General features: G+C 41.6%; 1 protein-coding gene across 4 annotated transcripts in view; it reads left to right on the top strand.

Moving 5' to 3' along the window:
• The window catches only part of TOLLIP (toll interacting protein), a 108,403-nt gene extending 92,743 nt beyond the window's left edge, over positions 1-15,660 (top strand). For all 4 annotated transcript variants that reach the window (XM_077460463.1, XM_077460453.1, XM_077460472.1 and 1 more), the window contains one exon: positions 7,117-15,660. In XM_077460463.1, the coding sequence (XP_077316589.1) occupies positions 7,117-7,328 (212 nt within the window). In that variant the 3' untranslated portion in view covers positions 7,329-15,660. The remainder of the gene's footprint in view (positions 1-7,116) is intronic.
• The last annotated feature ends 2,601 nt before the right edge of the window (positions 15,661-18,261 follow it).

Here is an 18,261-nt window from a genome sequence, read left to right as displayed (position 1 = left end):
TATCTTGAACCTTGTAGTATGTACCTGGGCTGTAAGATTATATTTGCCGCTTACCTACGCTACTATATGGGGGAGATTTACCAAAGCAGGTGCACACAGATTCTGGTTCTGCTGTGCATAGTAACGGCTTCTAGGTTTAAGCCCTCGTTCGCGTTGACTGCGGCTTTGAAATTGTGTGACTTCATCAGAAATCGCACGATTTCAAAGCCGCATGTCAGTGCGACTTGGAAGATATCTGTGCGGCTTCATGCACGTTGCACCCAAAATCGTCAAAAGTAGTGCAGGAACGACTTTTTAGAATCGATGTGGCACAGCAAAGTCGGCGTCCCACTGATTTTTAACAGTTCCATTGTCGACAGGGTGCGACTTGTCATGCAATTTGACCTGTTAAATCTCATAACAAGTAGCTCCAATGGGAACGAGGGCTTATTGTCAAAGCTTATCCACTTAACCTCTGGAAGTATCCCCCCCCCCCCCCAACCATTTTGTTGCAATGAGATACGGCACTACAATACTTTATCTGACAATTGCACAGTCGTGCAATGCTGTAAAATTGATGCACGGGTTGCCCACACAGGGGTTCATCTCCCAAAAATAACAAAAATGCCAAGCCACCTGGCTCTCAAGTATCACTCAGCCTTGGTCGCAGTACAAAGCTGTGCAGGCCCACTCCTGGCCTCTAGGAAGGGGCTCTCCTGACACTCCAGGAGTTCACACTCCTCCAAGACTTGCGGTCCCCAGGACTCTCTCTTCCAGTTGTCTCAGCTATGGTCTCCCCGACTCTCTGTCCACTGACCTGGAACCTCTGCCTTTATGAGTGTGTGCACCTGTGGACACACACACACACGGACACACACACACACGGACACACACACACACGGACACACACACACACGGACACACACACACACGGAGACACACACACACACGGACACACACACACGGACACACACGGACACACACACACACACACGGACACACGGACACACACACACACACACACACACACACGGACACACACACACACACACACGGACACACACACACACACACACGGACACACACACACACACACACGGACACACACACACACACACACGGACACACACACACACACACACACGGACACACACACACACACGGACACACACACACACACGGACACACACACACACACGGACACACACACACACACGGACACACACACACACACGGACACACACACACACACGGACACACGGACACACACACACACACGGACACACACACACACACACACGGACACACACACACACACACACGGACACACACACACACACACACGGACACACACACACACACACACACACACACACACGTGGACACACACACACACACACACACACACGTGGACACACACACGTGGACACACACACACACACACACACGTGGACACACACACACACACACACGTGGACACACACACACACACGGACACACACACACACGGACACACACACACACGGACACACACACACACACGGACACACACGTGGACACACACACACACACACGTGGACACACACACGTGGACACACACACACACACACACGGACACACACACACACGGACACACACACACACGGACACACACACACACACGGACACACACGGACACACGGACACACACGGACACACACACACACACGGACACACACACACACACGGACACACACACACGGACACACACGGACACACACACACGGACACACACACACACACACACGTGGACACACACACACACACACGTGGACACACACACGTGGACACACACACACACACACGTGGACACACACACACACACACACACACACACCCTGCAGAACTTCTGGAAATCCCGGACACAAGACTGAAGACTCCATCCCTCCCATCCTCCCGGGGAGATGCTATTGTAAACAAGCATCTGCCTAGTGACATTGTCACTGATCTCTGCTCCCTGTAATTGGGAGCAGAGATCAGTGACGTGTCGCATGTAGCAACGCCCCCCCACAATTATAAACACGCCCCAGTACACACTTAATCCCTACACTGCCCCTTAGTGGTTAACCCTTTCAATGCCAGTGTCATTTACACAGGAATCCATGCATTTGTATAGCATCGATTGCTATATAAATGACAATGGTCCCAAAAATGTCTGATGTGTCCGCCATAATGTCGCAGTCACGATAAAAATCGCTGATCGCCATCACTAGTAAAAAAAAAAAAATTAATAAAATTAATAAAAATGCCATAAAACTATCCCCTATTTTGTAAATTCTATAACTTTTTCGCAAACCAATCAAACGCTTATTGCGATTTTATTTTGTTTTTTTTACCAAAAATATGTAGAAGAATACGTATCGGCATAAACTGAGGAAAAAAATGTTTTTTATATATTTTTGGGGGATATTATAGCAAAATGTAAAAAATAATGCATTTTTTTTTTTTTAATTGTCGCTTTTTTTTTTGTTTATAGCGCAAAAAATAAAAACCGCAGGGGTGATAAAATACCGCCATCTATTTGTGGGGAAAAAAGGACGTCAATTTTGTTTGGAAGCCATGTCGCACGACTGCGCAGTTGTCAAAGTGACGCAGTGCCGAATTGCAAAAAGTGCTCTGGTCAGGAAGGGGGTAAATTCTTCCAGGGCTGAAGTGGTTAAAGAAGTCCAGCCTGGGCTCGTTTGGCTGCACTTCTCCTATAGATCACAGGAATGAAATTTGTTTTGAACTCCTGTGACCCATTTTCAGCAGAGAACGGGTTGAAGTCGGCTCTCTGCTGACCTCACAGAAATTGGTCCAGGCACCAGGTCATCACGACTATGGGAGTCTGGATCCACCAGGTGGACTGACACCCATCTCGGTGAGCCGCTGAGAGCCTGAGACAATTGCTCCCCGCCCCCATCCACAGCTCAGCACTCCAGAGAGCGGGAAGGGCGAAGAGCAGAGAGCTGTGACGGACCGACCATAGCTGTCTGCTCACGGAGCTCTGAAAAACGTGATCGGCAGTGTTCGATTGCTCGATTCTCAGTGTAGAGGAATCGGGGGGCAGATGCTGCATCAAAACAATGCTGCATCCACCTAGGTGAATATGACTGGGGGGAAAACAAAAAAAAGTTGCATCCCTTTTAAGAAGGCTAACAAGCTTTTCATGTAGCATAGTTTATTTTTAATTGTGGTGACATTGACAGCTGGTGACTATCATGCCCTCGCAATGGTCATTTTAGCGCTAGAAGTTCCTTTTAATCGACATTACCTTTTTACCATTTGTTGCTGGGTACGCCGTAGACAGCGGTGGCTGTCTTCAGGTAAATATCTCCTAAACCGTATAGGTTTAGGAGATATTTCTTGGACCTACAGGTAAGCCTTAATCTAGGCTTACCTGTAGGTCAAAGTGGTTTGTAAGGGTTTACAACCACTTTAAAGGTCTTTGCATTAGAAGCTATTTTGGTAAATGCAAATTGTGTATTCTGGAGCCTACTTCTACCCCTGCAAGCTGCAACTGCTGAAGCATCTTTATGAAATATTTAAGAAAATTATACCCCAAATTATTGTGACTGCAGGGAAAGAGGTCAAACTGCAGATGTGGACAAGGTCACTTGCTGAGAATCGCCACAACTCAGAATTAATTTCCTGGAATTTTATAAAGACCGGGGCAGAGATTTTGTGTCTCATGTTTTCAAAAACGAATACAGAATGTGCCAAATTCATGTAGTAGAAAAGAATCTGGTCAACCGCACATCCAATAAAATCACCTTTATTTACACACATTCAAGAAAGACTCTCCACGCTACATTCAATGGAACATAGCCCTCTAACGCGTTTCACACCAACATCAGCGCTTAGCCATAGGCAGCACTTACTAGCACTGTAATTATCAACTATTTAGCCAAATTCATATACCTGTCCAGAACTTGTACTTGAATTTGGTGCATGCTGTAACACTTTTTAGCATGCACAGACACCTTCGCAAAATCTGCCATAGACCATTTTTCTCTGTATGCCAAAAGAGTTGGTGTTGGCTCCACTTTTGTAAAGCTGGCTGCACATTATACAACTTTTTTTGTTTAACTTCCTCCCTCCAGACTTGCCTAAATATGTAGTGCAAGGGCCTGCTTGAGTGTATACGATTTGAAAGTGTTTAGGTTTGACTTCATATATGGTTTTGGTAAATCTAAAGGCAAATTGCACAAGAAAATTATTATAATATATATTATAGTATTTTTTTATTTTGCATTTCCCACATTCATTGCACCACAATGTAAAAGTGGTGCATTTTAAAACAACCTGCATTTGGTTCACGAGTTGCCGTCAGAATGAAAAGAGTTGCATGTGCTTTGTGAATTTGGCACTATAGACTACCAAGAGAGATTAATGCCAGAAAAGTGGCCTAGCAGCTTTGTTGCCTTCCTCCCATTGTGATATCGAATATCTCTCCCCTTCCTCTTCATAATATCATGCTTTGCAAGAATGTTTTGTTTTTTGTTTTTTTATAACCAGCTGCATCATTATGACCTTGAATGAAACTGATTCAAAATACAATTTAAAAAAAAAAAAAATAGCTGCAAAGTGTGGCGTGCATTTGTATACACCTCCTCTGAGTCAATACTTTGTAGAACCACCTTTCATTGCGATTACAGCTGCAAGTTTTTTTGTTTTTTGTTTTTGAGTATGTCTCTACCAGCTCTAGAGTGAAATTTTTGCCCATTCTTCTTTGAAAAATAGCTCAAGCTCTGTCAAACTGAAAGGAGAGTGTCTGCAATCAGCAATTTTCAAGTCTTGCCACAGATTCTCAGTTAAATTTTGGTCTGGAATTTGACTGGGCCATTCTAATACATGAATTTACTTTGATCTAAACCATTCCATTGGGTGTTATTTACAAAAGGCAAATCCACTTTGCACTACAAGTGCAAAGTGCAGTCACTGTAGATCCGAGGGGGACTTGCAAGGAAAAAAAAAAAAAAAAAAAAAAAACATTTTAGCTTGCACGTGATTGGATGATAAGAACAGCAGAGCTTCCCCTCATTTCAGATCTACCCCTCAGATTTACAGCGACTGCACTTCCAAGTGCACTTTCAGTGCAATTTCAAATGCACTTTGCACTTGTAGTAGTACTCGTAAATAACCCCCATTTTAGCTCTGTCACAGGTTTTCTTCTAAGATTGCCCTGTATTTAGCACCATCCATCTTCCCATCAACCCTGACCAGCATCCCTGTCCCTGCTGAAGAAAAACATCCTCACCACATGATGCTGCCACCGCCATGTTTCATGTTAGGGATGGTGTGTTCAAGGTGATGTGCAGTGTTAGTTTTCCGCCACACATAGCGTTTTCCTTAGAAGGCCAAAAAGTTCAATTTTGGTCTCCTCTGACCAGAGCACCTTATTCCACATGTTTGTTGTGTCCCCTCATGGCTTCTTGCAAACTGAAAACGGGACTTCTAATGGCTTTCTTCTTGCCACTCTTCCATAATGGTCAGATTTGTGGAGTGCACAGCTAATAGTTGTCCTGTGGACAGATTCTCCCACCTGAGCTGTGGATCTCTGCAGCTCCTCCAGAGTTACCATGGTGTTAGGAACCAGGAATCAGACTAAGACAGAAGTGCAGTAAGAATCACACTAATTAATAAAATGGTATAAACAGAGCAAACATAGTCAAAACGAGCCAGAGAAACAGGGGTCCAGAGATCAGCGTAGTCAGGTGAAGCAAACATGATTAGGAACCAGAAGAAAAGTCAGTCAAGCAAAAGTCTATCTCAGGAAAACACAACAGAGTGAGTCCGTATATGTTGACCAAGGCAAAGGCACAGATGATCTGATCCAGGGGGGGGTTATATAACCAGCAGCTCTAGTTGACAGCAGGAAACGAAGTCCAGGTGAGTCACTGTGGAATGAAGAGTGTTTGGCAATTAACCGACAGCTGAACACAGAGCTCTGAGAAGGAAGGGCTGAGCCCAGCCCTGACACATGGGCCTCTTGGCTGCTTCTCTGATTAATACTCTCCTTGCTCGGCCTGTCAGTTTAGGTGTATGGCCATATCTTGGTTTGCAGTTGTGCCATACTCTTTCCATTTTCAGATGACGGTGTGCTCCGTGACATGTTCAAGGCTTGGGATTTTTTTTGTCTTATAACCTAACCCTACTTTAAACTTCTCCACAACTTTATCCCTGACCTGTCTGGTATGTTCTTTGACCATCATGATGCGGTTTGTTCACTTAGGTTCTCTAAAAACTTCTGAGGGCTTCACAGAATAGGTATATTTATAGTGAGATTAAATTACACACAGGTGGACGCTACTAACTAGGTGACTACAGAAGACAGTTCCTTCCACTTCACAATTATGTGCCACTTTGTGTTGGTTTATCACATAAAATCCCAATAGAATACATTGATGTTTTTGGTGGCAACATGACAAAATGTGGAACATTTCAAGGGGTATGAATACTTTTGCAAGGCACTGTATTTGCAACAGTGGCAGCTCCCCAAAGTCTATCCTACCTGTCCAGGGAACACTTACAATATAAGAACTGAGAGTTTTCATGGAGAGTGCAGCTTTTTTTTATGAAGTACCTTGCTGTTTTTGTAGGTTCATACATTAATTTATATATTGTAAATTGATTTAGATGATATGACCAGCTGTCTTTTTTATAAGAACTCTGCAGAATAAGCTGTTTAAGCGTGTATTCTGCAATTATTCCTTTTTTTTTTTTTAAGCTGAAGCAATTGCTGGAGTTCAGCATTCTGTCAGGATCAGAATTATACATCAATTCTTGTAGGCACACCCCCCTTATTATGTAAACCTCGCTTCTATTAGGACCTGTCTTCTGTACAAAACAATATTTCACTTTGCTGATTATTCCTGCAGCAGAATTTTGGCATTAGCTGTCACTGAACGTGTGCTGCCCCTAGGCAATGGCTTCCCTTGCCTTAAAAGTCAAGTGCTGACTAGTGTGGTGTTGATTTTTTGTTTTTGTTTTTTGTTTTTGTTTTTTGTTTTTGTTTTATTTTTTTTGTAAATCTTTACTTTAAATACAGTGCATCCATTTCATGTTTGGTGACAGATGTATAAAAGTATTTGTTAATCTTTTTAAATTTTCTTCTAGGTATGCCAGGTATGTACAACCCTGGAGCACCTATGACTCTACCACAGCCAGCAGTAAATCCTCATCATCAATCTTGGGAAGAGGACCTTAAAGCCCTCAAAGAGATGTTCCCAACAGTGGACCCTGAGGTCATTAAATCAGTTCTGGAGGAATACAGAGGGAACAAGGAAGCTGCAATCAACTCTCTTCTACAAATGGTTGAAGAATCCTAGTGGCATCACCATTCTTCTGCCTTTGTAGATTTCCTTTCCCCCGCCAGTGTCCTTTTTTGACTTGCCAAGATGGAATTTTCTTTGACTTCTTTCAGCCCATGAAATATTCGGTTGTGGCTGTTCATTTGTGTTTGTGTATTTTGCTTCTTCTGCACAGTTAATGATGTTGGAACGTTCCATACATACGTCTGACCTCTGCAGCACTCTTTTCATGGGGAAAAACAACCTTCTGTATTTGCTTATAAGCTCATTTTCAAGATGTATCAAGTGTGGTTTAAATGAGTCCTGGAAATATCCAGAATGAATAGGCCAGGTACAAAATTGGTCAGCCTTTTTACCCAGTCTTTGGGTCATGCTCAGGGGTTAGCTAAATCTGGATGGGATATTTTCCAAATAGTAGAGATTTATTTATTTTGTAAGAGAATGCAGTGTGTCTGATCTACACAGGAACATTCACATGACTAAAATCTCTGGTTGACAATCTATTACTGGATATCATTTTAGAATACTATGGTGGAAATTATTAATTTTGAAGTGTAAAATCTCAAGAGCTTTTTATATAAATGGCCTTGTAGAGGCGATGGCAGATGGATGTCTGAAAATGTTGGCTACCAAACAATCAATTTTTTTTTTTTTTTTTCCCCAGCTCATAGACTTGCAGGCTTGCATCCCATGAGCTTCTGTCTGTATGACCTTGAGCAGATGTTTAGTGAGATGTGGCACCACACGGAAATCTAAGCCCTTGCCTAATTCCTATCTTTGCTAGATTAAGTAATGACCACCCCACATCCTAGTGGCGCTCTAGCAGTTGTCCGTTTTTTGTGAACCCAGCTTTACTGCTGTGTAGGATCCCAGTAGATAGAAGTACCCCACTCCTGGAAAAGCTGTGTCCCACAACATACCCATATAGTGATCTGGAGAATCAATTAAATTATACGTTTTGCTTGTGTCTGTGGTGTTTTTTTTTTTTTTTTTTTTTTTTTTTTTTTTTTTTATGGGGCCGTTTCAGAATCCTATTTATTTATTTTCTGTGGCCCAGTACAATAAAGGTCGACCCTAGTAAACTGGGAAGCCCGACATTACACCTCAGTGCTTGTATTCACCAGAGGGAGCTACTTGTCTTGTAATTGGGCATTATATGCCACAATGTAAATGATTGGTATAGTGATTACAGGCCAAGTTAAATATATAAATGTCCTTAAATTGGCTGCTTTGAGGTTATGACAATTATCTATGTGTACCATCATGCTGTAGTCATTTTGGCAACTTCCTTATATTTGTGCATTCTATACATGCTTCATGCTCAACAAGCAAAGCAAGAAAATCTAACCTGCAGGCTGTATCCAGCCTAAGAATAATGAATGTGATATACAAGGTACTCAACTCTTCAAGCCAATAGATAGTTTTTTTTTTTTTTTTTTTTTTTTTAATGAAGATCTACAAATAGCAGCAAATATTACTTCAGAATTCTGTATTTTATACAGTGTTTTAATGCTTCATGTTCATTCAACAGTTTATGATTTTAATTGTGAGATTTTTCTATTGCCATTACAGAGAGGCAATGCAACTTTTTCCAAGTATGTGAGTAGGTTTCCATACACTGAGAATAACACAGGATAAACCTATCCTTTTTAAAGTGTAAATATCAGTAAAATAAAAAATTGGTGCAGCCTGTCACTTGCATTAATGCAGCAGTGTTTAATTTTCCCTTATACTGTAGTTTTGTTTCCTGTTATACTAGTAGCCACAGACTACTGCATCCTTCTGATTCCTTTTGTTTAGCCTGGAGACTGAACTAGAGAAGTCCCTGATTCAGCCATTTGCACTAAACAATATGGATGGAGGAGTCTGCACTGTCGGATGTTTTCAGACATCTGCAGCACTCGTGGCTGTCTGATCGTCCGAACAGTGGCTGCATTGGATAGGATGCAGTTGCTGTGTGGCTGATGATCTTTCACTGGATCCTTTTTTCAATTGAAGGTTGGCAAGTGAGCTAGTGTTGACAGGATCACCAACAGCTCAAATTTTAAAGTTCACGCTGTGTATGTCTAGCCTTAATCCCACTGGTAGGGCCATTATTTTTCCACTAACTGGCAATACTGTGCAGCAAGTGGCAGATACATTTACATTAAGTACCTGCCTCAGCTAATAAAATGCTCAGGGCAATTATCAATCAACCAATGGGACATTGACTAGTGGTTTGAATGAAAGCACACCTGTCTCCTGCAGAAGTGGGAACTAGTGGTTTCTTTTTTAAATAAACAGCCTCGGAAAAAAGGACAGAATTTGTCGGGATTATCGGGTAATTGTATATAAAACTTTTACTCCCCAATATAAAAAAAAAACTCTGGACAACGCTATTTACAAAACAAGGGAGGTATTTGCTAACCATACTACGTGGGTTTAGCTCTGCATTAATAAAAGTCAAATCAATGTATTTAAGAAAATATTACCTTGTTGCTCAGCCATTCTACTGCTGAAATCTTGGTTTCCTGACTTTTGAGACTTGTGGCTGCCAAAATTTAGGTAGTGTTAAACTGGCTGTGCCCTCCAGCTGTTGCAGAACTACAAGTCCCATGAGGCATTGCAAGGCAGACAGTTACAAGCATTACTCCCACAGTCAGAGGCACAATGGGACTCAACATCTGAAGGGCTGCCAGTTTGATACCCGTGTAGCTTGGATAAAGTGGCTAATTTGATACACACTGGAAATAAGCTGTGATGTTACATCTATATGGATGGAAAACTGTTTTTGGTGTTTGAGTATAGTCATTTTGGTTTCTTCCATTTTATGTACATTAGAACTACTAGACAAGCCTCTGAAATTGTAGGACCGACTCACACTCTTGTGTTGTGGTGTAATAGCATTTGTATTGCATATTATGTTGCAGTTTGTTTGCATTATATGCATTATATGCTGCCATTAATTTTGAATAGCACCCAATGCGCTAAGACAATACAGCTCTGACGGGGATGTATTGCAATGCACCAAAATGTATGGTAATGCACTACTGTGCATTGTGTTTGGGAGGGGGGCTGCATGTATTTTAAGTGGTATAGAAAAGGACAAAGGATCTTTCAGGCTTTAACCATGTAGCATGTACCACACTAAGACAATAGAGAGAAATTTCCCTGGGATGTTTCAGAGTGGGACATGAGGAATATTAACACCTGAACAGCAGTTTTCCTGTGCACATCTCAATCATTTTTATATGTTCAAGCTTCAGGTATTTGTGTGTTAGCTAATGGGAAGCAATACAAGCTAAAGAATCCCTGAAGAGATGCACATAAACACTTGCTTTGTGCACATTTGGTCATTCCCATTTAAATCTTGGGGGTAAAAAATGCCCATTCTGCATAAATGTAGTTCATGTAGCCTTTAGAACATCAGGCATTGAGCTACAGTTACACAAGTGCTCTCTTGTTAACAACCACCATGGACATACATGGGATTTTGGATGTTTAGCGTTTTGGAGCTTTGAGCTACAAAACAGGTATGAATGGAACATTAAAGTGGTTTTAAAGGCTAAAGGTTTTTTACCTTAACGTATTCTCTGCATTAAGGTAAAAACCTTTCATGTTCAGCTACCCCTCAACACCCCCCAAATACTATCTGAGCCGTTCTCAATCCAGTGCTGTGTCTGAGAGCAGGGTCTAAGGCAGTGGGAGCCATTGGCTCCTGCTGCTGTCAATCAAATCCTGTGAAGTGGGAGCAGGGGGCAGAGCCGAGCCACGCTGTGTGTCAAGACCCACTCAGCAGCCTTCCACTGAATCGAGCCTGCATGTGTGCCACCATAGATGGTCGCTTCCTATGGTGTCATACTGAGAAGAATAGGAACCTAAAGCACTGGTGGGGGACCGCAGAAGAGGATCTGGGCCACTCTGTGCAAAACCATTGCATAGAGCAAGTTAATATATTTGTTATAAAAAAAAAGAAAAACCTCTACTATCACTTTAAGATCCTTGCTATACTCCAAGAAATAATTTTATTGATGAGTAACAAAGTGTTTTTTTTTTTTTTTTTTTTTCGTCTTTTCCATTGTAAATTGCCAGTCCAGTCAATATTACTGGGCTGCCATAATGCAGGACACATCAGTGTGACACAAAACACAGTAACACAAGGCTCCAGATTGGCAAAGTGTAAATGGTCCCTTAAATATCAGGAACTATGCATGTTCTACAATCAGCTCCACAGTACCTTTTTTAGCTTTATGGTTGTAAATTAAATCCAGTGATCACAGATTGTGATTGACAGTTTCACTTGACTGGTGATTGTTCCTTTTATTCATCTGCTCTGGCCATTTTGAAGAGGGTTTGTTAAACATATTTTACAATAATGGGAATGCATCAGGCAGGGCAAGACTCTGAGGCTACATCTGGAATAGCCAGGGAATCTGGTGAGATCTTTCTGCTAGATTTTCTAAGTCCTATAAGATGTGACTCCACTAGAGCCTTAATGCGGCACACTGGTGTCAATATTTTATTATCCCAGTTTTTATCATTTTTGGATACCTTACCCCAAACAAAGCTGACTTGGGATCACCAAAGGCATATTTTAGCTTTATTTTGTGTAAATGTTCTTTATTCTGTTAATTTTTTTTTTAAACTGTGAATATTAGTAGGTGTGCTTTCTCATAGAATTTTTTCTGAACTATTAAGGCACTGGAGTGCCATGTTGTAGACAATTTTGTACATATTAGGCCCCATAGATGATTGTTTCACTTCCCGCTATAGATACCATGTAGCAAAGGGCAAAACACGGCTTGACAACTATTTCAACAAGGTAACTGAAAGAACTTTATTTTTTTGCAACCCTTATCTGACATCTTAATTGCCTTTTACACCAGAATAGGGAGATTTCATGCCAACTGCGCCATTGGAAAGGTTGGCAAGAGAGGACTTTAACCTGGTTCAAGGGTTACTCTGACTGCAAGCAAAAATGAATTTGCAAACCTATTTTTTTTTTCTTAAATCATGTGTCGATATCCTGATTATTACAAGGGCCCCTAAGAGTCTTCAGAAAAAGATGGTGAACCATTGTGCCAGCCATACGCTATGCAATAGCAGTGTATTTAGGAAATGTAGCAGGCGGAGAATACATTAAATATTTTACCCAGTTAAAAGAACAGAATACGTCCTTAACTTAGCTCAGAGCAGTAGGTAAATGCTGTAGGTCTGTGTTCTTTTGATTTAACCATAAGATACATTGACCGTGGGATTACACTACACTTTGGATATTGTTTTTTGTTAGACACACTATCCATAGCATAGCCCGTTTTGGCACTGTGCATTTTTGGAATATTATGTCTTCTGTTACTGTATGTTAAGATGTATTGTATGTGCTTTAAAGAACCCAAGCATGCAAGTCTCCATGATTAAACCCTTTTGGGTGGAACACATTGGGGAATGGGTAGATGACGGGCAGGATGTCATCCTGTGGATTTGTGTCATCAGAATAAAGTCTGTATTTAAGCACTTTTATGCCATCTGTATGCAGGCCTATCCTTCCTTTTTCCTTCTAAGTATGCAACCAGTTACTCTTAGCAGCGTATATAAGTTGTGAGAACGGTATTAGTTCTATAGATGTTTCTGCGTGTATCATAAATTAAATGCTGAGTTAAACAGTGGACTGCAGCCGAGTAAGCTTACAAAAACGTGCTTCAGAGTTCGCTTTTTTTGCATTACTTTTAAACTTCTACAAGAAATCTAATATAACCAGATTATTTAGTCAGAGGAAATAGTGCTGTTCAAAGTGCAATAATCCCCAGTAACTGTTCAGGGTTTATTTTAACTTGGTAGATCAGTTTGGTTTGAACTATGAGTAGATTCTGCAGAATCTCTAAAGCCCCATACACACTATCAGATTTTCTGCAGATTTTTGTCTTCAGACTTACCAAAACCATGTAGTGCAAAGGCCTGCCTGATTACGTACAAATTTAAACTCCTAAGGTTTGACCTCATATTATATGGTTTTGGTAAATCTGAAGGGAAAAAACTGCAGAAAATCTGATAGTGTGTATGGGGCTTTAACCTTTCTAAATGAGCCCTAATATGGGAACTTTCTACATTGAAAATATATACTGTAGATGTGTCTACTTGTATCAAGACTTCAAATACTGCAGCTGATTAAAGTGGTTGTAAACCCTTACAACCAACTTTGACCTACAGGTAAGCCTAGATTAAGACTTACCTGTAGGTCCAAGAAATATCTCCTAAACCGTAGACAGCGGTGCACTGAACGCGCCGCGGTCAACGGCGATATGCCGCGAGTGGCGGTTCCCGTGCGCATGCACGGGAGTGACGTCACCACGGCTTCGCCGAATGACAGCGGAGCAGGAGACCCACGAGAAGATGGATGCGCCGGGCTACAGGGGACAGCGGTGACATCGCTGGCTCCTGTGTCAGGTAAGTGACACATAATGGACTACTATGCGATGCATAGTAGTCCATTATGCTTTACCTTTGCAGGGAATGAAAGATGAAGTAAACCCATTAGGGTTTACTTCCTCTTTAAGCTTGTAGAGACAATAAAAAAACAACTTCTCCCACCCTAGGAGTATATACTTGCCTTTCCTTCACTCAATGGCCACTGTTTATCTGCCAGGAGCAATTAAAATACATCTATGGAGAAGCATGCATCTCATTCCAGGGGACAACGTTTGAACCAATCACCATACATTACTGTTGTTGTATGAGAATAATCCACAGTGACTTATAACTTGCATAATGCAGCCTCTCCCGCTCTCATTAACTGAAGTAGGTGGATGAATGGTGTAGGAAAAGTTCAGTATTTCCTGTTGGGTTGAGGAGATTAAAGTAAACCCATTGCTTTGCCATGTATGGCCAAAGCACTAATTTTAAAGGGAACCTTGCATATGGGACCTGCCACTTCTGAGTTGGTTTTTGAAGGTTTACAGTTCAAAGCTGCCATCCTTATCCTGGCTTTATTACTTACAAACCCCAAATAAACAAGCAGCCAATGAAGTGTGGGGTGTCTGATATGCATGTAGTCACTGATCACGTTAGGGATAGTGAAAGTAGCAGAACAAGATGGCGCCCAAGCCAAAACCAAGTTATCAGTGGCAGATTTCCTTTTTTTCATCATGTTGCTTTTAAAGAGACCTTATCATGCTGTCAATTTAGGGCAAAGTGTCAGTGCCCGTGGAAACCCTTACTCCATTACTTACCCGTCTAGCAATTCCCTGTCACTTACAGCTCTGTTGCACCCCCTCTTTCATGTAATTGTGCTCTGGCCTCTGGCATAGGAGCATGGGCTGCTCTGACATCCGGTATTTTGCAACAGGGGATCACGGTCGGTATCACTGGGTCCCATTAATTTGCCCTGAATGGGGAAAAGTGACCATGTCTGTTTTAGGCTAGGTATCGATACAAACAGTTTTTTGTGTTTTGGATGATCAGTTTATTTGTATGAAAGCATCCTTCCTAATTAAAATATAACCCACAGAGAATCTTGTCCCATTTGTTTCTTTAAGACTTGCACAGCTCTTCCATTAGAAACAGTAGAAAAGCTTCTGCCTAAAATATGTGATTGGACTAGTTTTGCATCAGAACCTGTCAATGCCCCAGCCCTGCAAGAGTTAAATGCTTGTTTAATGTAGGATTAACGGGAAAAAGCAATTATGCTTACCTCATCCTTCATGCCCCAACAGTCGGCGTTCTCTGTCCAACCCTCCAGGTTGTAGATGGGCTCTCGACTGCTGTTCCTGACTTGTAAATTATGACATCAGAGTGGCTGTGGGGGATGGGTGGTCATGCAGCTCGGAGTAAGCCTGTGGGAGTGAGAGATAAAATAATGTATAGTTGATTTTTTTTTGATTTTTTTTTTTTGAACCAACAATCTTTAATTCTGGTGTTCATCTTTAAACCTATGCAGTTACCAAATTTTTAGTGCACTAATTATACTTGTTCTATACATTGCTTGCCTTTTTGTTTTCTCCAGTGTCTAAACATGACTTCTGTGCCCACCATGTTATCTATGTATTCTGATTTCCTTGCAAGTAACAAGCCTAAAAGCTTTCCATAGATATGACTGTATTGTTGTAAGGGATGAGAAATGATTTTCATAATAATTTTGCCTATTCATAGTAACACATTTATGTTTTGGATCACCTACACTCCTTGTACAGTAGTTTCTGCAGTCTACTGTGTACTATGAGGTGTTTTGTGTTGCCTATATATAAATGTAACATACTGTTGTAATGCCTTGATTGCCCACTTGCAGCGCCTACTATTACCGGATATTGTATATTTAATTCTTATGCTCTTAATGTCTGTTATTTTAATTATCTAAGTTAATAAATGGATAAATTTACTTTTTCTTTATTACTATATGTATTACAAAGGTGATTGTGTTCAGCACTATTGATTAGAACCTCTTACTAAGAGGTCTGTTGGTCAATAAGCAGTTAAAAGGTTCCTACTGAGAGAAATAAGTAGGCTGTCGTTGCTGGCTGATTATTTTTCAGAAAATACTAGTTGCTTCACTTTCTCTGCTTACAGTAGTTTAAAGCCCAAATCTAGCCTTGTTTTTGTACAAAGAGGGGAAGGGTTGTCCTTTCTTTTTGGTGTGCCCGTTGGGAGGTGCTGCCCTATACATCCACACACAATTCACCACAATTCAGTTGAACAGATGTAGCGTCGGCTCCTGAAGAGCACGAGCTATGTGTTTTGTCATTTAACTTTTCCTGGAACCACAGTTTGGTTTTGGGTTTAATTACTCTAAATTTTGACCTCCAGTACTAGTCTGGCTGGACTGCATGGTGGTCTACCTGACCATATGTGTCGCTGTCATCTCTGGCAGGGTCAAGAACGTAGTCAAGTTGGGTGCATTAAGGGTTTACTGTCTCTCGGAAACAGCCCAGTTGGAGTGTCACTCTTGCTGTGCATTCTGGGCGAGGGTACTTAAGGTGCTGACGTCACGTGCTTCGGGGTTCTGGTCCAGAAGTGCTTTCTGGCTGTTTGGTCCTGGTCCTCCTGACCAGCCCCCAGGACTCTCATGGCCTGGGGTGCGGATCCACCCAACTACAAGTAAAGGAAACTTGCAAAAGAACTGAAAGAAGGATTCAGAGGTGGTCCGGTGCCATCTCAGGTTGTGGAGAGGCCCAGCAACTGTGAAGGTTTCCAGGGGAGGACTCTTTAGGAGAAGACCACGCAAGGGTTGGCTTCTCACAAAGAGCCTGGACAACTTGAAAGACCCCAAGTGAATCTAGTCTCGTGTGGTATCGCTGGACCCGCTGCAAGACACTGGTACCATAAGAGGGTTCTCTGAGTTGTCTATATCTTTCAGTTCTGTTCAAGTGTTTTACAACAAATCTGTGGCAGAGACTGTACCTGATTTGAAATACCCTGTTGGCTGCTAGGCCTGGTGAGAGAAGGACTATCCAATAAGGGTGAGGATCCAGTTGTGAATGGCTATTCTCTGGATTTCCTATTTTGACTTGGCACTAAGTACCTGGACTTTCCTACCTCAACTTTCTAACCCTATGTTGAGAGTCTGTGTTCGTTAACTATTTTTGCAAATAAAAATCCCTCTAAGTGGATCTGGCATCAGTCTCTACAGTTCTTGGGCCATCTACCTCAGGAAACCCCTAGACGCATATGAGGTCAAGAAGGTAACGATAAGCCCAATTAAATCAGATGCTCCTTCGGGGGTCAGTGCTACACAGAACAGTTATCAAAACTTGATGTAAATATAAAATTTCCATATATATGGTGGTGAATCACTATTCACCGTATGGGGAAAAATTGTACCCAAATCTTGTATCAGTACTCCACCACTTGTGTGAAAAATGCTCGCTCACCAAAACCGTAAGGTCAACAAAGTGACCATCATGTGGTTTTCGACTGAATCCCAGCTCTATTTTCTTTTTTTTTTTTTCTTTCCCACTTTGTGCCACCGAAATAGATTGCTCCAAGGAAAGACCACAGGAAGAAGTATATAGTGTAGTATGTTTCTTAAGGCTTTATTATGTGGAAGATAGAATTATACACTCACATGGAGATTAGGGATAAAGAATCGCATCCAACAAGTATAGCTTGCAGGATATACTTGCACTGCTGCTTGCTGTCCCTTAGCCAGCGTGCATTTCACATACCTGGAAGTGGCATTGGCTGTACATTAATGTGTTTTGCACATGAGGAGCGTGTCTTCCGGAAGTCAAGTTTTATAGACTGGAGAAAGGTCATTGGGGCAGAAAATAATGGGAAATATCCCCATAGAGTCACAATGACGGCAATAAAAACATGATAGAAGTTTAAACTTACCTACTCCGTTTAAAATAAAGTTTTTGTCTTGAGTTCGGCCTCATCTAAATGATCTGGAGCAAGCATGCAGCCAAATTAGTCAGGACTCTAGAACTGCATGTTTTAAGTGAATCTGTCATTGAATCCACTACATCACAACAGCATGGCAGCTTCAGACAGAATTTACAGGTGAAGAGGCCAGCAATATCATCCTGTAGTTTCCAGAGAAACATTCCATTCAAACGTGTTCAGTAGGATTCAGATCAGGTCTCATAGGTCACTTCAGAATAGTCCTATTTGTTCCTAGTCATACGTGGGTGCTTTTAGCTGTGTATACCTAATTCTCCCTGTATGTGGATGCAAGAGGAAAATCATTATTCTTTTTGGAGGGTCCATGACATGGTAGTACATTTCGCTCCAGAATTCCTTAATAGTCTTGAGACTTCATTGTGCCCAGGCCAGATTCAAAGTACTGCTTGCCAGACACATTAAAATAGCCCAAAAATATAACCAAGCCTCCTCTGTGTTTTGACAGTATGGTGTTTTCTTTAAAAAGCTTCAGTTTTTGATTTGTAAACATAGAGCTGATGTGACTGGCCAGAAAGCTACAATTTTGTCTCATCAGTCCAAAAGATGTCCTGGTAAATTTTGACATAGATTTTCCTCTTGC

This window comes from Lithobates pipiens, unplaced genomic scaffold (assembly GCF_037356315.1).
Source record: "Lithobates pipiens isolate NorthernLeopardFrog02 unplaced genomic scaffold, aLitPip1_a1.2 Scaffold_10, whole genome shotgun sequence".
In the NCBI taxonomy this organism is placed as follows: Eukaryota; Metazoa; Chordata; class Amphibia; order Anura; family Ranidae; genus Lithobates; species Lithobates pipiens.
The sequence above is the reverse complement of the archived record's forward strand: the minus strand, read 5'-3'. Positions and strand labels throughout refer to the sequence as shown.